This window comes from Grus americana, chromosome 19, assembly GCF_028858705.1.
Source record: "Grus americana isolate bGruAme1 chromosome 19, bGruAme1.mat, whole genome shotgun sequence".
NCBI lineage: Eukaryota > Metazoa > Chordata > Aves > Gruiformes > Gruidae > Grus > Grus americana.
Genome location: NC_072870.1, coordinates 8,663,411 through 8,686,373, shown reverse-complemented (window position 1 = coordinate 8,686,373; position 22,963 = coordinate 8,663,411). Strand labels below are relative to the sequence as shown.

The window sequence follows — 22,963 nt, the reverse complement described above, 5'->3', positions numbered from 1 at the left end:
TAAAGAGAGCCCTAACACTACCCAGCTGATCCGCCAGGATACTGCACACAGATTTCTCTTTATTTCCATGTAACCCACTGTGGTTACAGGGTCTGTTTTGCAGCTCACGCTGCAGGTTTCAATGTGTATGTGGGGGTTGAAGCAGGATGCAATGTAAGACAGAGTCCTGGTCATTGTTGGTAAAATTCCCAAGGGAGTCTGTATTCTGGACCCTTTTTCTCACCTTTTTTTTTCCCTGCCAAGTAGATCCCGACTGATGTTGCTCTTCTGGCTGAGAAGTGGTAGGAGAAGTGGTAGAATATTTTCTAACAGGTTTATTTAGCTACACAGATCTGCTTCAAGCAGAGCGGACCCTTAAATGCCAGGACACGCAGTCTCCTGACACCGCGCTACAAGCTGCGAAGGGACAATTGCCACCATCAGTAGGGCGAGGCTGTCAGGAACCTGGCTGGGATTTTGGGGAGGGGGGTGTGTGTGTGTGTGTGAACTGTAGGCATCACACTCGATGAGGAGGACCTGCTATGTTGCAATTAATTTTCAAACAGCAGCTCCTTTTCCAAAAACCTCACCCAACCTGCCAAAATCTTTGGGATAATTCAATTATCTTTGCATCAAATTCTAGATAATTGATGAAACCTCAAGCTACAGGTATGTTTGGCATGAATTACATTTCTGGACTGGATTTTCTCCCCTTTTTGGGACTCTGCAGAAGGGCTGAATCTCCATTCCACAGTTAGTCACTCAGCCTTGGACCCTGGAGATCTGAACTGGAACATGAGTAACATCAGGTTCTGAAGTTTTTAACAGAACCTGACAGTTTAATTATCTGAGCAATCAGTTGAAATATGACTTCAGGACATAGGTTGGCCAATATCAGAGAAGCTGAGGGACACCTCCCTAATTTAAAATATTCAAAGAAAAAAACCAAAACAACTTCACTGCCTGGTGATTTTCCCCTCTCCATATCTAGAATAATAAACAAACTTTAATGTTTGAAAATATCTAAGTGGGATGCTCTTGTTTGGACAGAATTAATAAAGCAGAACAAGACTTTGTTGATAGCTTGGCATCTTTGACTCAGATAATTAATCACAGGGAACTACTCTGCTCAATTACAGCATTCAGAAAAACACAAATGTAACGAATCACGTTACTGGCCATTGCCATTTCCCACATCTTTGGGACAGTCCATTCGTTTATTTACATGATGTTGGGATTCTATCTCGTATATTGACCTCTCGCTACTGTGGGAATACAAATAATAAAACCTCTATGACTATGGATTTAACAGCCTAGATCTTACTCTGAAATCAATAATTATGTCCAAAATATATAAGGAGTCAAAGATGCCTTTGTACAGAAACACACTACAAGCTTGAAAAAATCATATATTCTAAACATTGCCATTAGCATTGTTAACAAAATACAGAATATTATTTCAAACAAACAATCAGACATCTTAGACAAACTTGCAAAGTAAGCAATACAAATACTCATTACTAAAAGTCCAGGAATTAATGGTGGGGGAGAGCGGGAAAGATGCAGCACACGCATATAATGGTGCACAAGAGGATGCTGGAGAAGCTGTAAAATTGAGAAGACGCAACTGATGCCATTACTGTAGGGGTGCTCCAAAACTGCAATCGCAGCAGCTTCAATTACAGACTTGTATTTTTCTCTCGCCTTTTTTTTTTTTTTTTAAATGGGAAAACAAGCAGCTGCATGCACTCATAAAATTCATCGCAAATTTGGCTGTGGCTGACCTCAGTCCATTAGCCTTAGTGGGAACGGGAAGGTTGGTACCGGCGCCTCAACTGTGCTGAGGATTTCAAAGAAGGGAATTATCCCACGTCCCGGCCTGGCAAAAAATCAACTGATTTTATTAAAACATTGCAATCCCTCCTTGTCTCCTTCCACTGAGCACATGCCCAAGGAGAGGTTTGTTCCTCTGTGCCTGCAAGTAAGGGGCGAGGGGTTTCTGTCTGACTCTCAGTGGGTGGGTAAAAACCTGAACCATGAAGTGTAAGACAGAATGAAATGGGGGAAGAACCCCCCAAACAGCCCCACTCCCAGCAGAAAGAGCAGCGTTGGTGACCTGCTGCTGCTGATCTCCGAGCTCTGGGGAAGGAGCACTGAACCGGAGCACAGACGTGGGAAACAGAAAAGCCCTCGCAGCAGTTTCTGCAGCTTTTCCCCAGACCTGACCCTGCTGCAGGCTGTTCCTCGCTGTCTTTTCCACAGAGCTTTCGTGCCACTCTGTAATTATTCTGATTTACTGAAAATAAACTGGATCATTCCTACCTCCAGTCTGACCAGGTGGTATTGCCAGAGTTGTGTGGGACTCACCTCAGATGACCTTTCTCCAATTCACAGTGTGTTTCCCAAATTCTTGGTCATTTATGGTGTCATAAATACTTGAATAAAACCAAGGGTTTTTTTTAAAAAAAAATCTAGTTTAAAACCATTTTCTGTGTTTCTCTATTTATGCTTTCTTTCCCTTTTGTTTTTCTAAATGCCTTAAAGATGAGAAGTGATGCAGCACATGACAGTAGTCGGGTATTTCTGCAAACCAGCGATACTGGGAAAGACAAGGCAGAGCGTGACTTTGTCCCTTCCAAACTTTCCTGGAAGTTACAGGACAACAAACACGCACAACATTTTTAAATGCAAGAAAAAACAGCTCAACTCCTGCCCCCAGACATAACTGCAGCATTTTATCCCGGACGTTTTTTTCCGTGAATTCAGCAGTAAAGCGCAAATTATTTGCCCATCACTTTCCTCGCCGGGGAGCCTCGGGGAGCCCAGCACCCCAAGTCCCGCCCGGCAGCAGTCTCGGCGCACACCAGGAGAGGGTGCCAAGCCCCCGGCTTCTGCGCTACCAAACCGCACGGATTTCACCAGCAAAGTCCGGCTCCGGCAGTCTCTGAGCCATCCGCATAAAACACCCACCAACGCACCCCGGCTCTGGAGGGAAAGCTTTTTTTTTTTTTTTTTTTTTTTCTTTATTTGACCAAAACCTGCCCAATACCTTTAGCTCCGTTTCAGCGGTATCGGCAGCAAGTGCCTGAAACCCGCCTGAGGACATCAGGGCAGGAGAAATATATTTTTTGTTATATTTAAAAAAAAAAATAATGATCTGGCTCTTTTGGCTTGCGGCTGGTGGACGTGGGTACCTCTCGAGGGGACAGCCGAGCTTCTGGAGATGGAGGAAACCCCATCAGATCCGCCAGGCAGGAGCACAAGATCTCAATTCGTGCTGCAAAGCGGCCGGGGGGGTCAGCAGGAAAAAAAAAAAAAAAAAAAAAAACCAAACCCAAACCTGGCTGATCCATGGAGTTTCACAATAAGTGTTGTAAAAATTCATCTGCACTGGGAGTCGCAGCTTTTATATCTAAAGTATAAGCCCAGATTCCCGGGCAGCCGCTCTGCCTTTAACGCTCTTGGGAGAAACCTGCGAGATTAAAGGATAAAATTAATACTGCTCGAGCGAGCAGAGCCCGAGTAAGAAACCTCTGGGCTGTGCGTGCGCTTTAAAATCTCCCCGCGGGAGAAATTCCCGTAGCCCCCACGCGTGCCCGTGCCCGGGAAGGCTGCAGCCGCGGATCCGCAGCATCGCCGGCTGCGGGCACCTGGGGAGGGGGGGTAACGATGTTAACGATAACGGCAGGAATAAAACGCCTCTTTAGGGGCCGCTCCGCAGCCTGCAGCCGGGCAGGGAAAACGGCGTAAAAGACCCCAAAACGTGCGCGCAGGTGAGGGGGGCCCCGCTCCCCCCTCCCCGCCAGGGACTCCCTCCCGCCCGCCGCGGGTGTCGCAACCGCGCCCGGCCTCAGCCGCGCCCCGCGGGGGGGGTGTGTGTGGGGGGGCGGCACGCAGGCAGCGCGCAGGCAGCGCGCAGGGGGCGCGGGCAGCGCTGCCGGCCCCGCGCCCGGCCCCGCCGGCCGCCCCGCGCCGCGGCGGCTGCGCGGCCGCGCTGCGGCGCCGCCGATGCTGTCGGTGCCGGTGCCGGTGGCGGGCGCGGGGGCGGCGCGGGGCGCGGGCTCCCTGCCCCGCCGGCGCACCATGTGCAGCGGCGTCGGCTGCTTCTGGGCGCTGCTCTCCGCCGGCCTCCTGGCCGCCTGCGCCGCCGCCTTCCTCTCCCCGGCCTGGCTGCTGCCGCCCGGCCGCGCTGCCGCCGGCTTCGGCTTGCTCTGGCGCTGCGCCGGGCCGCCCCGCGGCTGCCACGGCTCCGCCGGCCCCGGCGGCTTCGGAGACATCCCCTCCGGCTCCTGGCAGGTGAGCGCCTCCCCCCCCCGCCGCGCCTCCCCGGCACCCCCCCCCCCCCCCCCGCCTACCCTGGGCTCCCCGGCACCCCCCATCATCTCCCCGGCATCGCCCTTGCCCTTCCCTGGGCTCCCCGGCGTTCCCCTATCACCTCCCCGGCATCCCCTCTGCCCTTCCCCTGGCTCGCCGGCATCCCTCATCACCTCCCCGGCATCCCTCGACGTGCCCCGAGTTCTTAGGCACCCCCGCCATCATCTCTCCCACATCCCCCCAGACCTGCCGCAGGCTCTCCAGTATCTCTCTGTCCTCCTCGCCTCCCTAAGGACCCCCTGTCATCACCTCAGCATCCCCTCATCCTGTCCCCCGGACCTGCCCCAGCATCCCTGTCCTGCCCTCAGCATCCTCGGCATCCCCTGCATCCCCCAGGCTGCCCCCAAGCATCCTCTGCATCTCTCCATGCTGCTCTCAAGCATCCCTTCCATCCTCTGCATTCCTCCATCCTATCCCTAAGCACCCCCTCAGCACCCCCTGGGTGTTCCGTGGTCCCTGTGGGGCCACATCCCTCTTTGGGATGCTTCACCACGCTTGGAGTGCTGCATGGAAACCTCCCGGGTGCCTTCATGCCGGTGTGGCGCTCAGTGCAGCCTGAGCGTGCCCGTGGTGCACGGCCCAGCCGTGGCCCCAGCAGTGCCGCAGGTCTGACCCAGCCACCCTGCCCCGCCGGGGCTCCTGGCCGTGCCTCCTGCCGGGGCCTCCAATCCCTCCGACCTGCCCGGGCGGGCTCCTGCGTGGGTGTGCGGGAGGGAGTCGGGGAAAAACAGGAGAGGTTTGGTGCTCCCCGGCGGGGCATCGAGCATCGCTTGCCGGCTGAGTTTGCTGAGCGGGAGGGAGCAGGGAGGTGCTGAAACTGCTGCCCCTGGGACACGATGATCCAGAAATTGAGCCTGGGTGTGCGGACTGTGGCCATTCCCCTGCCCGGCCAGCCCGGGAGTGATGCCTTGCCAGGTTTTGGGAGGAAGGAGGCCAAGGCTTCCCCGCTTGCCTCGGTGCGGTGTCCTGGGGTGACAAAGAGCCGCCTGTCCCCACCGGGTGTGCGTGGGGACCACGCAAAGCCTGGCCCCAGCATCCCACCGCCTGCTTGCCCCTGCCCTTTCTTCCTCCTCTCCTCTCCTCTCCTCTCCTCTCCTCTCCTCTCCTCTCCTCTCCTCTCCTCTCCTCTCCTCTCCTCTCCTCTCCTCTCCTCTCCTCTCCTCTCCTCTCCTCTCCTCTCCTCTCCTTTTATTCTTAGCTTCTTACCCTGAACGTGATTTCACTACCACTGCTCAAAACACGAGCTTTGACTTGCTCCGGGTCGTTACATTGCAGAAACCCCAATACGACAGCAAAATCCCCAGAGGTTGTGGCTGTGAGGGCACAATGGGTGTCAGGAGTTGAAGGAGCCTGAAGCTGTGCTGTTATCTCTCCCAGGACACCAGATCTGCATGCAATTACTTAAATCCTGTCATGGTCCTTAAAATTGTCATTAAAGACAAATACTGTGAATTGCAAAGAAAAGAACTGGCTGCATAAAATCCTTCCTATTTATATAAAAACGTGCAAAAATGCCGTCATTTCCGTAAGTTGGCCTTTGTTCAGATGTTTTTGCAAATGTAATTCAGATAAACACTTCCAAGTAATAACAAACTTTAAAGATAAGAATGAAGCTCAGCAGTGACTCATTTGAACAAGCTTCAGCTTCGCACAGCCTCAGCCATCTAATAGCTCTGAAAAGACTTTAGATCCAGATTCTAACATAACGCAAAGCCTCTGAGCTCCTGAGCTTGGGCTGTGGGAAGGATGAATAATATCACAGTACCGAGTGGAGTTTACAGGGGATTTTGGTGAGACATCCTTGTTTCCTTTATTAATACCACCCAAATAATTCATGAACAACAAACAGTGCAGTCTCTTTCAGGGGAAAGTGCTCCCCTACCAGCTTTCCACCATGATGAGGATGAGAATACCTGTTGTGATGGTTACTTGATGGGGTGGAATATAATAAAATATCCCTGACAGCTTTGCTAAGGCAGGCAACAGCTTTGGCTTTCTTGCATGAGCAGCCCTCCGAACCCACACGCCTCGGTGCTCAGGAGCGGGGGGAGCTGAGTGCTGTGAGCTCCGTCCGCGAATTCCAGCAGGAGTCTCCTTTTTGGAGAAACGGGAAAATCATGCTTTCAGAACCTGTGACATTCATTTCCAATCTTTTAAGCAATCTTGTGGGCAGCTCCTTCTTTAAATGAAAGCCAAGAGCCTAACGTGGATGGGAATCTAGGAGCTTTTGAAAACAGCCACCAGCTTTTTGCTGAAGTGGCGGAGGGTGGCGAGAGGGGTGTGAAGTTGTGGCTATGGGGGGCAAAGGAAGCAAAAGCTGACACAGGGGTCAGGAGCTCTTCCAGCGGGAAGCTGGTGGCACATCTGGGGGGATGAGGAGACCACATCTGGGGAGGATGCCGATGGCACATCTGGGGAGGATGCCCACCTGCAGTGCACAGGGGGTGGAAGCAGCCTGCAGCCGGGATGTCCATCCCTGGGCAACCTTGTTCTGTTTCCTGAAATGTGCACGTTACTGCGTTTCAACCGTTTCCCGTTCAAATGTGCCTGGTTTGATGAAGGGGTGGGGGAGCGTTCAGCCCTGCAAATGATCGTTAATGCCAGTTGTGTGTTTGCACTTGGGGGATTATGTTAATCATGCTACAAATGATGCTTTGAATCATGTCTAGAGGTTAATTAACATGCCTTTCTTCTCTTAAGAGGGCCTTCATGTCTGCTTAGAGTTGCTGGCTTTTTTCTGCTTCCTTTCATAATTACTTTGCAGCTCTCTAATATCATGGGTACCTTTAATTTAACCCTGTCAGTGCTCAGGCTGCTGGGGCTTTGCACCATGCTCAGCATCATGACGGTGATTTGCTGGGCTGGGATATAATAAAATAGCCCCGACGCCTGGAGATGTTGCGGCCAGGCTGTCTGTGCAGGCTGAGACCTCGCAGGAAACTGGAGAGGGTCTGGCTGGAGCCAGGTGAGGAGAGAGGATGGTGATGGTGATACTGCGCAGGGGCCGCAGCCAATTTATGAGTGAGGCCCCTACACGGACAATTAACGGAAAGGAGGATCCGCTGTGGGAGGACCTGGAGAGGGGCACCCCGAGGGGTGCAGGCGCCACGGGGAGAGGGGATTGCTCTTGGGACGCCAACTGGGAGAGCTGGGAAAAACAGGTGAGCTTTTGAGCTCTGAGCTGCTTCATCGCATCTCTCTACTTTTTTTGGTGCCAGATCACTGTGTGTGTGCGAAATAGTGCTTTATCCTGAGCTAATTTATTTTCTGTTTCAGTGGGAGCATTTGGCTCATGGGTTCCTGTCTCAGTGCTGCACTTCGGAAGCTAGTGCTGCTTCATTTCAAATTTCTATTTTTATTTTTCCAGATAGTCTCCAATTATTTTCAGGCTTTGCCAAGCATGTAATCTGAAATAACAAAGAAGCTGATCAGCCCATGGCATTCAGGTTAAAACCCACATGGACCGTTTGCCTATGAAGCCAGTGATGCCCTGCTGGAGCAGAGCACGAAATAACCCACTCAGGACAGGGGGGGGAAGGCTTTGCATGGCCCCAGGAGTTCCCTGGGTGGGTCTTTCCTGGGTTTTTGTCCACAGCGGGACTTGAAAAGATTCAACCAAGTGCAAACGCACAGTAAACCTGCTTACCTTTTTATCAGAAAATGCTGAAAGGTTTCATAATCCTCCATTGCCAGTTTCTTGCCATGTTCAGCACTGGGTTCCCGATGTAATCTGACATTTGCCCGTTGGGGTCAGATTTGCCAAGCTATGAGCAGCCCCGTTCCCAGTGAAAAAGCACGTGGGGTGCTCGTGGAGATGGGAAGGTATTTGGAAAATCCATCGCTCCTCTTCTAGCACAGGCTCTGGCACAAGAGAGAGCTGAGCATTTTGGGAGTCCCCGGCTTGCGATGCAACCCGAGCAGGGAGCCACGTGCAAGACTGGCTCTCGGGCAGAGGCCGCTCTACCTCTGGGGGCTGTGTATCAGGCCAGCCTGTTAATTTGGGATTATCGGGAAATCAACTTTTAGCTCCTCATCCTAAGAACCTCCCAAGAGAGCAGATCCTTCCAGGCTTACTCTGTCTACCAGTCAGTTTGATTTTTAATTGCACTTACACAACCTTGGCAAGAGGTGCAAGTGCTCAGCAATTCTTGAAATCACTGTCTTCCTCTTTATGCATATTACTTTGCAGTAGACTTTATCTCCCTTCATTAGCCACCCAGAGTTTTTTGACCTACATTAATAGAACAGAAAACACTCGGTGTTGGGGAAACGTGTAATTCCTGGGCTCTGGCCCCGTGCTTCAATCCCTGAGTGGCCAACCATAACCAGGACTCGCTGCCCAGTGAACTTCTCACCACTAAGCTGGGCTGAAATGGGTGCTGAGACAGGACCAGCTTATGGGTGGGCTCTGGAAGGTCAAGTTGATTGCAAATACAGACAGGCTGCTCTCGGGATTATTTCTATCAACTCCACTCTCAACAGGAGACGGAAGCTGCTTTGCTAAACAAAGGCATGGAGAGATGGGTGTCAGCCGCAGCGTCTCTGCTTGGGCTGCGGGGCCAGGGGCTGGGCAGCAGCCGGGATTAGCTGAGATGTGGCTGCTCGTGACAGTGATGACCACTTCATGCTGGGTCACTGGCCCGCAAGCCTGCTCGACAAACAGGGAGCCCTGAACCCTGCGCCTTGGGAAGGGCATCGCCGGCTCCCCTCAGAGACGTTTTGGGCTGAACATTGCATTTCCCCTTTGTACGGCCCAGAGCAGAGTCTGACTGAGGGGTTTTTGATGGTGGGACATTCCCTCCATCCTCCTGAGGCTGCAACTCCCACTCCCTTCGGGCTCCTCTCCGCTGGGTTTGTAAGGAGAAGCCAGATGGGAGAGCTTTGTGACCTGCGGGGCATTCCGCAGCCCAAGACGATGAGCCCAGCTTTGCCGCCAGCGCCAGGAAAGGGCTTATCCCAAGGAAGGATAACAACAGACTGCGGGTAAGAAGGTCTGATCTGGTACCCAGCGACAGCAACAGCGCACTGCTTGCTGCCTAATTAAAATTTCATTAAGTTGGTTCGCATCCCTTGATGGAGGTCACAGGCGCACCATTGATGTGCTAATGTCTTACTTTTTCCCTTTTTTTTTCCCCTCTTTCACCACTATCCATCATCCGCTTAGATAAAGCAGTGCCATTAGGAACTGCTTTCCAGCGTCCCCAGATGCAATGGCACTGGAAGAAAGACAGACATAATTCATCAGACTTATTATCTGTCTCTTATTTTCTGCCTAATTAAAAAAATGCCTTTTTTTTTTTTCTTGAATCGGTTTAGGCATTAACCCCTTTGGTGTTTGTGTTGAGTGCCCTGATTAGCTTGTAAGTGGGGAAAGTTACCTGGAAGGCCAGGAGTGGCTGAGCTGTGTCTGGTTTGGGGTTGGTTTTTTTGTTTTTTGTTTTTTTTTTTTCTGAATTTTGTGTGTGAGCAGCTAAATCTGGGCTGGGGAGAAGTACTCACCCTGTGCGTGCTGTCATGCAGGCAGGTCCTCATCAACCAAAACCTTCATTTGAAGGGGAAGAAATGAGGACCGGGGCCTCGTTGCTTCCTCTGCGTCCCTGTGCCCCAGCCCAAACCACCCCGGCTCAGGGGACTCAGCCGTCGGCCACCTCCCGGCAGCATCAGTCCTGGGGCTCTGCGTTACTGCCAGGCTGGTTTGGGGAGGTTGGACCCGCTCCCATCGGATGACACCGGGCACTTCCCAGTGCTGCTGGCAGGGGATAGCATCTGCATGGGAGCAGGATGGAGAGGGAAGATCAGATAGGAAGGAGAAAGCTCTCAGATGGCGCCGAAAGGAAGGTAATTGCCACAGAGGAGAAGACGAGGACGTGCGGGATCCTCTTCCTGGCCGTCGCTTTAATGCCGACCAGATGGCGGATGTTTGTTTCTGTGACTTCTGTGGGGGAAATATGAACAAGCTGCGAGGCTCGATCCACCCACCCCTGTGCACGCAGCATCTCCTGCAGAGGCGGGTGCCTCTCTGTTGCGCCCAGGTGGATATTCCTGGGTTTTACCAAGGAACCAAGATCTCCTCTTGCACCTTTGTCCAAGGAGAAGGCACTGCTATTCTGGGCGCAGGGCAGCCTCGCCAGCGTGCTGTGGATGAAAGTAAGGGTTTGAGGGTCCGGTGCAAAACTCACGGGAAGGTTTGGGAGGAGCGAAGGACCTGGTGGCCACGTGGTGCCGGTGGCAGTGACTCGTGGGGCGCAGGGACCCCGTTGGGTGCTGGGGTGGAGAGGAGGCAGCTCTGCTGCTCCAGCACTGCTGCTGCCCTGCAGATAGATACCAGTCTGAGTATTTGCACCGATCCTTTCCAGCCCCCTTTATTTGCCCTCCAACAGGTGGTGGCAACCGCTCCCCCTCTACCATGAGCCTGGCCAGGGGCATCTCGAGCCATGCAGCATGCAGAGCCAGATCCAGCTGCCAACATCTGCATCCGCTTCCCGGCATCAGCCCCTGGTGTGGCCTCGCGGGTCCTTGCCAGCACTGGTGCAAATCCCAAACCCCACATCCCCACTCCATCCAGCACTGATTTATGTTTTTTAACAAGGTTAAAAACACCGGTGTCCATTTCGTTTCTTCCTCCCCAGGTATGGCACTATCCACTTTAACCCCAAACCATCTTGTCTAAATGAATATTCAATCACACAGAACTCTGATGGAAAGGCACTGCATTAAAAAACAAAAAAGAAAATGGTTTGATTAATTTTGGCCCCTCTTCTCTTGCAGTTGCTTTTACAGCCAGTTTTTTCCCCAGCTTGTTTGGAGTTTTTTGGAGCTTTTCTGCCTCAACAGACACCCAGAAAGCCAGACACACCGAGACCTTCACTCTTTCTTTTTTAGCTCATGGCTTTATTTCCTAGTTATTTAGAGTACTTATTTTCTGCCCCCATTCGTAAGGATGCTTAAGCATTTGAGCAGGGCTGAAATACGCGAGCAGCCTGTAATGTTGCCTTCAACATACTGCTCTGGGTACCACAGGGCCCAGCCAGGATGGCAGCTCCTGGGCATGGTCAAGTTCCAATTAATAAATTGCATTAATAGACTAACATGCATCATGGAGCGATCCAGCACACAGGATGCAATAGCAGGAGCTTTGCCAAGTTGGTTTATCTCCACCAAGCCAAACACCAGGTACCACTTCTCAGCACTAACTCATTGGATCGGACAATTTTTTCCTCCCTTTGCCCTTTTCACTTTAAACTGTGAAGATCATGGATGCTGGTTTCAAAAGATGGGTTTACTAGTTTTGTAAAATTTTCATTATGGATATTAAGTGATTCTTCCCAGGGTGGTCATTGTGTGACATTTTGATTTTTTTTGGTGAATGAAACAGCATCTTCAGCAGATTTATTGCTTAGTGAATGGCATAGCCATGGCACATGTCTGACCTGTAAAATATTAAAATAATGGGTAGAGGATTGTTGTTAATCAGAATTTATTACGCTACATAAAGGCGTATTTACAGTCCCACCAGGGGACTATTAATTTGTTTGGGGATAAACAATTAATCTCCCTGGGAGTGGGAGCAGAAAATCTGACACGGTTTTATGTCTTTTCCTGGTGGAGGCAGGGTGGCTCACAGCCCCGGGGCTGCCGAGCTCCCCGGGGGGAAAGGGGGGGCTCCCCTGGTGCGGATGCGGGTCTGCGGTGCCGGGGGAGAGGCAGCCCACGGGGCAGCGAGGTCCCTGCTTCTCCCTGGCCGGTTTTGCAGTGGGAACTGTGCTCTCTGCTGTGATGGATGCACTTTTTCCTGCCCCCGCCCGAGCTGGGCTCTCACAGACGGCCTCGATGCATCACATTTGTTTTCCCCCTGTCTATTTTTGGGTTTCAGCTTTTGCATCCTGTTTCCTGCATCCTCTCCTTTCCGCTCAAGATGCAACAAGCACAAACAGGGAGGTGCTGCACAGTTGGAAGGAGACATTTTTTAGCTGCTGCTGTTTGGTACCTTTGCTCCATGGACTTCTTCAAACTTAAGGCTCATTATTTTTCTTTGGAACTGGCTGTTTGATCTGCAGCTGCAATTCCAGTACAGGGCAGGAGCCCTTGGGTTTAATTCCCAGCCAAGGCCCTGGAAAGGTTATGACAAAAGCAAAGTTTCTGGTTTACAAGAGCGCATCCAGTGTTTTGGCAGGTAACGCCAATGCATTGGGGAAAGACGTTCCCAGCTTTTGTTCTCTTCTTTCAGTGTAACGCTCACTTGCACCCATCCTGTTTGTGCCTTTTCTCTTGGCGCTATGTCCTGAAAAAACATCCTTGCACCTTTCTGCGGGGATTAGCAGCCTGAGCAGCTCATGGGTTGTTTCCAGCAGGAGCTGTGAGTTTTTAGGGGATTTGCACTACCATAATTAAGATGAACCTAGATCATTAGAAGTAATATGCTTCACATGAGAGAGGACCAAGCCTGCTTCACAAGACCCCTTTCTGCTGAAAAATTTATCACTCTAAATAATTAATGGTCCTCGCGAAGGAGGATGGTTTGTATGTTGCCAGGTGGAAGGTGAAACTCAGATGCCGGGCAGAGAATTTTTTTTTTTTTTTTTAATGAGTCTGTATTCCCTCGTCACACTGCTGCCCTGGGAGCAGGGCTGTGGCCGCTCTCCCTGCAGGGCCCTGTGCTGGGAGGGTGTCTGTGCGATGGGGTCACCCATCCCACCCCAAATATCCTGGATCCCTCCTGGGGTACAGAAGGGACAAGGGGCCAGTCCCTGCCAGGGGTATCCCAACCTCATCTCTTTTGCCCTGAAGCAGCACTTGTCTCTTTGGGTCTCGGTGGCTTGCAAGGCACCGGAGAGGAGCAGATACCCGTGCTGCTGCAGTCCCTGCCAGAACAGCCTCTCTGTTTCTCTCGGTAGCTGTTTGCACTGCCCTGCCTTTTACATTGAGGTCAGGAATTAATTTATTGCTGGGACAGCGTCTGCATTGCTTGTATGGTGTATAAATAGGGTATAAATAAGCTGCTGATTTTTAATCACTGCACAGCACGGGGGAAGCACTCACACCAGGGTGTCGGGGTGGTGCCCATGCTCCCCGGGTCCGTCCTTCGCCAGCACCCGCGTGTTCCTTTCTGGAGTGGCGGCAGCTCCCCGGCAGGACCCCACAGGCAGCGGCTTTGCCACCACAGCACCAGCCGGTCCAACTGCTAAAAACCAGCTCAGCGGGAAATAACTCGGGTAGACGTGGGGCAGCACCAGACCTGTGGGGCAGCACCGCTCATGCTGGAGGGTCAGGAGGGTTTTTAGGCATTTGAACCCCTTGTAGCCATCACAGGGTAAACCCAATTCCTCTTCCCCCATTCAGCCTGCCTGTGGTTCCTGCAGCATAACTTGCGTTTAGCAGATTACTCCTGATTTGTAACCTCTTTGGTAAGGGGAAGCAAACAGAAACATATATCTGGTTTGTTCCTATGGTAACCATGGTTGCCCAAAAGCTCAAATACAGGGGGAAAAGTTAAAAAAGAAAAATGTTCATTTCTAACCAGAATGTCTCAGCAGGGCAAGAGGGCTGGACAAGGGTGGGTGGAGGTGGGACCTGAGCTCCTTAGGGCAGCTCCTGCACAGGTTAGGAAAGTGTGGCTCGTTAAGAAAATGGGGACAAGACCTGTCTTACAGCTGTACTGCTTTAGGGAACCAAGAGGCCAACATTACTGCAGGGTGACTCACCAAAGCCAGGAGCATTTCGTGGACTTTACCGTGAAATGACAGGACTTGACGTGGCTGCTGCAATACCGGGACCAAGGTGCCCTCGTGCTGTTTGAGGACTGCCACGAGCTGAGCGCTGCAGGAGAAGGCATCCGTCATGGGTCCCCTCGCTGCCCCAGCCACACCGTGCCCTGGCTGGGCTGGCACGTGTCCCTGCCGGGACAGGGACCACCTCGCTGCCAGTGCCATCCTGTTGGCAGAGGTGGAAACGTTACCCACAATGGGGACAAAATAGCAACAGCACAGCAATCAGGCACCCGTACCCAAGGGCAAGCTGTTTTGCCATAAATTAGCGCTTTTCCCAGTTTTAGATGCTGATGCAGTTTGCATCATACAGCCAGAATATTAAACGGCAAAACTGCTTCCGCCCCAGCCAGGTGATGGCAGGGGGGCAGGCTGCTGTGCTGGCCACCCCTTTCGCTGCCCCTCCGCACTGTGCCAGCCCCTGGGGAAAACGCTGCCCACCGGGCACTGCTACAGCCTCTGGCACCCCACAGCATCGTCACACAGCATGGGCTGGGTTTGGGTAACAGCCCCAAATGACCCAGTTTTGTTGCAAGAGAGGCTAAATCAAAGACCCGGCCACTGCAGGGCCGGGCTGCTGGAGGCGAGGGGGTGGGAGCAGCCTGCTGTGTCAGCAGAGGATGGCTGCAATGAAACCATTCCCTGCCGTGGAACATCACTGGCAAAATACCTTCTAATTGCCAGGCTTGCAGGGGTGGGCACCATCACAAGATACGTTTCAGCTCTCAGTGGAGGCACTGTCACGCATTGCAGGCATCTAATGGCACTTGTATTAGTGACGTAGCCCTTCATGCATGCAGTACATCTGCTATTAGCACCATAGCCCGAATACTAATAACCCCCGGGACCAGGTGATGGGTGAACTGTGGGCTCAAGACTTAATGGTGAATTCAAGCAGCAGAAACTGGAAGGGAAAGGGTGGAAGAAGCTGCCCGTGATGGGGCCCTGCTTGTCACTTCGAGAGGGGGAATTTGTGGGGATCACCTCACTGACAGCCCTGCATGTCCTTTCAGACGAGCGCCGTGCTGTGTGCGGGCGGTTGTGCCCTGCTGGCCCTCAGCTCACTCCTGGCCATCGTCGCCGTCCTGCTGCCTGGCGGAGCCTGCGAGAGACGAGTCTGCACCCTGGCTGGCTACATGCAGACAGCGGCAGGCAAGTGACGGGGACTTTGCTTTTTGGGGTGGAGAGACGGGGTTTCCCCAGGGTGCTGCCCGGCCATTCACAGCACCCTGGATCTCAGCAGCAAGAGGAGCTTGCAAACCCTAATCAACACTGGGAGAAAAGCAAGTGGCCCTTCACTTTAACAATTGCCTCCTGCATCCATTCTTATAAAATCTATTGAAAATCCCCTCTACCCAAATACACAGGTCTGTGGCCGAGAGCCTGGGCTGCAGGACCCGCTCACTGCCGCTTGCTCAGGCTCTTGTGTAGGGCAGGGGGCTGCAGCGAGTGGTGGGGACCAGGCTGCCGGCTGGCAGGGTGCTGCTGCACCTCCTGGGGTCTAGTAGATGCCTCCTGTGAAGTTTGCAGTCCCATTTGGGCCATCCTAGCGGTTAAGCCTCTGGAGGGATTTCCCTCTCTAGGCTTTACACTCGAGACAGGCTGTTGCCCAGTCTGTCCTGCATCTCCCCCAGCAGCCCTCTCGATGCTGCATTCACTTATATTTCCATTGCAATTGCTTATACTTCTGCCTTGGAGAAGTGCTAGTGCAGAGGGGACAAAGCAGGCAGCTGGGAAAGGTCCGTCCACATGCTGCCCTCCCTGCAGAGGGACAAACCCCACTTGAGACCGGTCTCCACTACAGGGAGCCGTGTCTCCAGGAGATGAAGCATTGGACCAAGCAACCCCAACTGGACACGAGCCACGACAGGAGATTAAACCACTGGTGTCTGTGCTCAAGAATAAACTCCTTTCCTGGGAGAAATCCTCAGGGCCAGCCAGGCTTCGTTATCTCCCTGGCAGCATTCAAGCAGCTTTTGGGGGAAATCCTGTTACATGCTCTCCTCACCAGGGCTCATCCCACAGGAGCCGATTTGGGAACAGATGGAGGGGCCTGGCCCACTAGCCACGGCTGCTCCAGCTCAGCTGGGATGTGGGTGGGCACAGGCAGCTGCTCATACCCCATCGCTAGTGACCGGTGCATCCCTTGGAGACCATGATTTGGGCATTCCCATCACCACTGAGTCGGATGGTGCCTGTGGCCAACAGGTCCCGTGGGTGCAGGGCAAAGGCTGGAAGAGACCCGTGCCAGCCTGGGGACAGTGTGGGTCACCGGGAGGGGGCTCAGGGCCACCGTGAGGCTGCTGTCCCGTGCAGAAGAGGAGCGGGATGGAAAGGGGTAATCTGCATTACCTTTGCTCAAGGGGGTGGCACATCCCCACCGCGTCTGGCTCCGCAACAAGAGACAAGCGGGTGCAAAGCAAGGGATTAGGAAGAGTCCCTGGAAAGGAAACGGACTGTGACAGATAAATACAAATGAGGTGCTCTGAGGGGTTTTGGTAATATTGAACAGGCTGTAAATAAACTGTAGGCTCTAAGCGTTATTGACAAATGAAAATTTACTGGGTACGTTCGAGCAAGCTAATGGGTTGCTTTAAACCCTGGTGATGCCTTGCTAAGCATTTTGTATTGCGCTTTTTAATTTTGGTTCACTGTGGATTAATTCCTATTCAGAGCCAGGCAGCCCTGAGTCAACAGAATTAAATAGTTTAATGTATTTGGATTCAGAAATGCTGCCCTCCCATAATTTTTCTCCCTGTTCCCCCCCCAGCCAGGAGGAAGCTCTTCATTAGAAATCAGCTGCAAGCCCAGCAAGCAGCTGGGTGACAGCAAAACTCCTCCCCAAAAATCACATTATCTCATAGAGAAAAGCAGGGGTTTGAGGGTGGATGAATATATATGGAAGGAAAGCTGAGCAAGCCCATGAGGTTTGGTACAGCAGCTTTCTGATGGTGGGGGGCAGCTCTGCCAAGGGAACCCCTATAAAACCACCACGAGATGCTGGCAGAGCCACAGGAGGGAAGAGGGGAGCCACGATTCTCCCCAAACCCAGGTTTCCCTGAAGCACAGCAGGTCCCACAGGCACCTTCCCTCTGCCTGTTCTGACATTTTGCCCCTGAAATCCAAGTTTTGCTCCCTTTTTTTTCCCATCTCACAAAAATAACTCAAGGTATTTTAGAGAGCACCAAAGGCATGAGTAAATAAACTTAATACTATAAAAACATTGAATCAGGCAATCTAATTTCCCAGTAAAGGGCCAGGTGCATTCAGCCAGGAGCATGAAACACACCATAAAGTGCATGAGCAGAGGCACCAGCAGAGCCAGAATCAGTCCCTGCAGGCTCTGTGCCATACCAGACAGATGCCCCGAGTCATACTCACTTAAATCCAGGTGTAGAGGCCAAGCTGAACCAAACAAGATGCAATCCTGAGAGCAGCCCCACACCAAGGGGCAGTTAGGCTCAAGCTATGTCTTTGTCACTGTCCTGCTTTTTTTTTAGAGAACCAAGTTGTGCATTTTCCAGCCCCAGAAGGAAGATAGAAACCTCATGCAGATAGAACAGAGCATTAATTGCAGATGCAGACATGCTATCAGGGTTCAGAGCTGGGCTAATTGCCACCATACATTGAACACATTATTCCTGATGCCTGGCATCCGCCCCTTAGAAAAAAACCAACATATCCACACAAATGACAAGAGGATGATCCCTAATGAAAGAGTAAATGAGCAGCAGAACAACAGGGAAAGGAGAAAAGAACATTTGCTCAGCTCTCACACCCTACAAGCAAAGTCAAAGCTGCCCCTGAGAGATTAGAAACAGGGCTCGCTCCCTAAGCATGGTGCCAGCTCACCAAAATTAAAATTCTGCTATGATACCTCCTCCTAAACCTGACAGCAGCCCCTCTGGAGAGGCTGTGGTAGCCAAGCTGGCCCCATTTATGTGTGGGTCAGTGGGCGGCCCCAGCCCCAGCTGCAGCCCATCGCTGCTGACCGAGAGGGGCCCTAGGTCTAACCCCAGGGACAGGGAGTGCAAATGGGTGCACAGCTGAAGTCCTCCCACAGTTGTTTTTCAGCAAAAGTCTCCTTGCTGGCATTTTAAAAATAGGAGTTAATTCGAGGGAGCAATGTCTCCTGCCATACGGGGCTGTAAGGGGAGGGCAGGGGATGTTCTCCAGGGCTGGCTGTGCCGGTACAACCTCTCTGGTGCTTTCCAGGTCCTGTGCCGGGGGGCTGGGGTTTAGAGCTGGACATTACAGTTTATCTCTGCAAAGCTCTCAGACTAGTTTTTGAGTGACTGCCAGTGGCGACGCTGCTGGAAGGAGCGTGGGGCCATCACGGTGTCTCAGGCACCATTACCCACAGCACCGTCAGCGATGCCCCGAGGCCCCGCTCCGAGCTGTTGCAGCCCATGCAGTCCCCAGCAGTGCCACCGCGTTAGGGAAGTGTCCTGAAGGCCGGGGGTGCTGAGAGCCAAAGCAGCCTCTGCCAGGTTTCCAGCATGGACCATCTCTGCTCTGCAGCCCGGGAGCATCTGCGCTCCCATGGGAATGGCCTGTCCAGGGGAAGTGAGGCTTGCTACCGGTGGAAACCGAGATTTGAGCCGAGGCTGAGTAAACCCCATCAAACAGCAAATCCAGGCAGCTTTCTGCTTTTGGGGCTTGTGGGACTAAGGGAAGGAATATGGTCTGCTGTTGGATTAAGCTGCTGGTGACTGCGCTCTGGCACCAAAGCGGATTGCATCTGCTGCTTAGGAAAAGCAACAAGTCTTCGTAGGCGGGCAGCAAGGACTAGCAGCCTCCCTCCACAGCTCCTTTTGCTACCCTAGAAGCCTCAGTAAAACCCAGGATTGTGTTGGTTTTTGGAAGCTTTTCACCATGAGCTTTTCAGGCAAAGGGCTCTTGCTTTGCAGGCGAGTGGTGGCCGATCCATCGGTGGTTAGTAACTGGAGGCACCCCCAGCCGCCCCACGGCTGCTGATCCTTTCCCTGGTCTCCAAGATGTGCCTGCGAAATGGCCTGGCAGGGGGAGGCTGCAGAGCTTTGCACCTTGTTGAGGACACAGGCACAGTCGAGCGTGAGGGAAGCCGTCGGGGAGAGGTTTGCTTTCACCCCACGCTGCTCTCTGTCTAATCCTACTACCATCAACTCACTGCTGAAGACAAACCCAGTGCTGAGGGCAAATGATCCTGACCTGCCTGTGCCTTTCTAAGGCTCTTTTAGTTTCAAAGAGCAATTTCCCAGCATCGCTATGACAGAATCAGAACAGTCATAAGACTCCAGCAAGACAGGCAGAAACCCACAGTTATGCAATTCCCTTACTTAGCCGCACTTTAATCCCAAGTTTCATGGTAGTCCCAAGAGCTTCTTCCTGCAAAATTTGATTGCATTCTGCAGCCAGGGTCCCTCTTGCTGGCAGAAGCAGCACGGTGGCATTACAGAGGTGGCCTCAGCTCTTGGTTAGTTAAGCAGCAAAGCAAAAAGCAGGAGACCTTGTGCTTTTTGAAGAAGCCTGTGATTACTTAAGACACTGATCATCACGTAAGAACACATAAAGAGGAAGAATTGTTCATTTTCAGATCAGTGTGAATCTTTTAAATGCATCGTGTCCCAAGGACTGAAAAGCAACTCAGATTAGAATGGGCTGTGCCATTCCCCTGGGAGTGCTGCGGGATGGGTGGGAGGTTTGCCCCAGCCGTGGGATGCTGGCATGTGCTCGGGGCAGCACAGAGACGGCAGGTCCCTGGCCAGGCTGGCCCAGTGCCTGTGTCACAGCGTTATTTAGCAAAGCAGTGTGTGGTCACTGCCCCCGTCGTGTCTCACATTCTGCCCTGCATCTCAGCCCACCCTTGGGATCGATGGCACCCTGTCTTTCCTAGCCTGTGCAGGCTCTGAATGGCAAACAGCATCGTCATCCATGTCCGTATTGATTCCTCAGACTAATATTGATTAGCCTGGTGACATATAGGTAATGTGTAATTAGAAACTTAGATAAAAATAGCACCAAGAGGGTGTACAACCAAGCTGCCTGGGTACTCTGACCTTTGCTAGCATCTTCATGGTGGCAGCAAATAGAGGGGTCGTGGCTGCCTGGTGCAGCTATTAAAAACACTGTGAAAATCTCCCCTTCCCTGCTGCCATCGCTACCATGCAAGGCGGTTCTGGAGTGCTGCCTCACAGGGTCTCTGATGACCAGGCACCAGTGGAGCTGTTGCCATGACTCGGGAAAGAGCCACTCCTCTTGCCTCCCTGTGTTTTGCCCTGTAGCTCGAGTGATGCATTTTTCGGGCCAAAGGATGCCGTGAGCTGACAGAGCTTCACTTCTGTCAGTGCGCGTGGCCAGGCTGCACCCGCAGCAGTTGCCTGCAAGGTCTCGGATCCCCCCTGTCCTGCCCCTCGCCAAGAAATCACGATTGAAATAATGGCTTGGGGAATGCACTCTGCCAAATAGCACCTTCCAATGCACTAAAGGACTTGTGGCACCAGCAGCTGTTGGGGATGCTGGAGAGCAATGTCTGAGGACATTGCCAGGGCCACCGGACAATGGGGACGTGCCCACTGCTCTCGGGGTGCAGGCAGTGTCACAGCACGGCCCCTGCAGCACCTCTTTGAGGAGACATAAATGCAGCAGACATCTGCCCAAGGCAGGGGACAGTTTGGGGTTGGGTGGCCAACGCTGCGACCGACACTAAAAATGTCCAGGGCTGGCCGAGGAGAGGAGGGTCTGAGCCGGTCCCAGAGCATGCAGCCTCTCCCACCCCCTCCCACACAGCCCGGGCCGGGGGCCGACTCACAGCCAGTTTCCTGATGGGCGTTTTCGTGGCCGTGGCGCCCGGGAGCCCCATCCTGTTGATGCCGAGGGTTGTTTGTCAGAAGACAGCCCTGGGATTTGGAAGAGGAACTTGGCAGTGGAAGCAGAGGGGGAACAGCGCCCTGTTGTCCAGGCATCGATTTGAGTTAAAGTCACCCAAAGCTTCCCGCATCCCTGTTTTAAAAATAGCATCTTGGCTTTTATCGCAGAACCCATGTGGTCCCTCTTCTTGTGGGGCTTGAAAAACATGCTCAGGCCTGATGCAATGACATTGCTGACTGTGTTCCATCACCAGAGCAGCATTAAAAAAATGTTGCCATAAAGCTGTTTTCAGCCATTCGTATAAGGCCCCCCAAACCGCAAGATTTGTCTAAGCAAGAGCAGAAGCGCCAAAAATAAAGCAAAGTCCAGCCTTGATGCGAGGTGCTTGGCACGCAAATAAAAACCAGCAGCATTAAACCTGAACCCAGAGATGGGTCCAGCTCCTGAGCGGCAAGGGCAACTCTTCTGTTTTCCCCTTGTCTTTCTCTGGAAAGAGCAACACTCCCATCACAGCTGGGAGTAATTGCACGATCCTCGTCACTGCTCAGGTCCTCATTGCCATCTTCACCCTCTCCCCTCCACATTTCACATCTCGTCCTTGCAATAGAGACAGCAACCAACAATGTCGGAAGCCCTGGTTCCTTCCCCGGTGCGAGGCTTTTTCCTCCTGCTTTCTTTAATTACATTAGCAAAGTCAAAAAACTGCCTTTGGCACATTATTATTCAGTCAGTGAACTCTCACTAATTCCTGACACAACTAATAAATATCTGGTGGTAGGAGCCCACTGCCGGGCGCTGGAGAGGGGGCTCTGTCACAGCCCAGCCTGAGAGGTGCTTCGCTCCAGCGCCAATATTGCTTACGCCTGACTTACATGTGCTCTCATTTTTTTTCGCTCACACTGATGCACATCTTCTTTTGCTGTGGTTTTTTGCCAATTTGCTCCATAATTCAGCTCAGTAAAAGCTGTCACCATCCTGGGCCTTGGGCCGGTATGTCCTGGAGCAGGGACTGCTCTGAACCCTGCGGAGATGCTGGGCACCAGCACCAAAGCCCACATGATGTTATTTGACCAGTCTCTGCATGTTTAAGAATTTGATGAACTCCCATGTTAAAACCAACAATTGACTTTTTTTCCACCTTCCAAGTGGGAGGTGTCACCTGGGAGGATGTTGCAGGGGAGCAAAATGAACTTGCCAGATCTGCAGATCGATGGGTATGAAAGTGGAACCACAACCATCGACTCAACTTCAGCCTTTCACTGGAGGAAGGTTTTACTTCTGTAAAAAAACCAAACAACCCAACAGTAATTTCCCTGTGCTCACTTCGGTGGATACATTCAAATGACAGATCATCTTGGTTTGAGAGCCATTTCATGATTTTACTTTCAAACCCTAAAATCTTCAGCGGAGAGCCAGACCATTAAACTTAGCAGTAAAAGGGAGAGGGGCTGGCAGCTTTCCTAACAGCCAGGCTCCCTGCCACAGGTCACGTCTAGATTAGCCATCCCCAGGGTTTAAGCTTAGTTCAGACAAGGTGCAGAGCCGCTGAAGAAGGGGCCAGATCCTGGCTGCACTGGACAGCAGCTGAGCCCTGCTTCGCCCTTGGTGAGAGAAGCTAGGAATTCATTTCCATCTGACTTTTGGACAGTTTTCTTTCTTCTGCTTAGTTCTCAAACTATGCTTTGATTTTCTCCAGGTACGGTTTTGCCATTTGGCACAAACCTGCTGACTTGGTGGCTTTGCCCTCCCTCGAGGCCGGGGACGTGGCAGTAGCAGCGTGCCCAGGCTAATGCTGGGAGCAATGTATTTCTCAGTAGCCTCATCTAGAGAATAAACCAGCCATGTCCTTTCATTGGTTTCTTGGAGAGGGGCAATACATTTCCAGTGGCATCAGTGACAGAAGCAATATCCTTTCATTGCTATCACTGGAAAAGAGCAGTTTTATACTTCAAGAAAGAACTAGTTCACTTGTACAAAACATATTTCCTATTCCCTTA

The 22,963-nt window shown here is 52.3% G+C and overlaps 1 protein-coding gene across 1 annotated transcript in view; it reads left to right on the top strand.

Moving 5' to 3' along the window:
• Positions 1-3,869: 3,869 nt before the first annotated feature.
• The window catches only part of LHFPL7 (LHFPL tetraspan subfamily member 7), a 65,935-nt gene continuing 46,841 nt past the window's right edge, over positions 3,870-22,963 (top strand). Inside the window, exons 1-2 of the mRNA XM_054847164.1 lie at positions 3,870-4,275; positions 15,131-15,269. Coding sequence (XP_054703139.1) covers positions 3,988-4,275; positions 15,131-15,269 — 427 coding nt within the window. The 5' untranslated portion in view covers positions 3,870-3,987. The remainder of the gene's footprint in view (positions 4,276-15,130; positions 15,270-22,963) is intronic.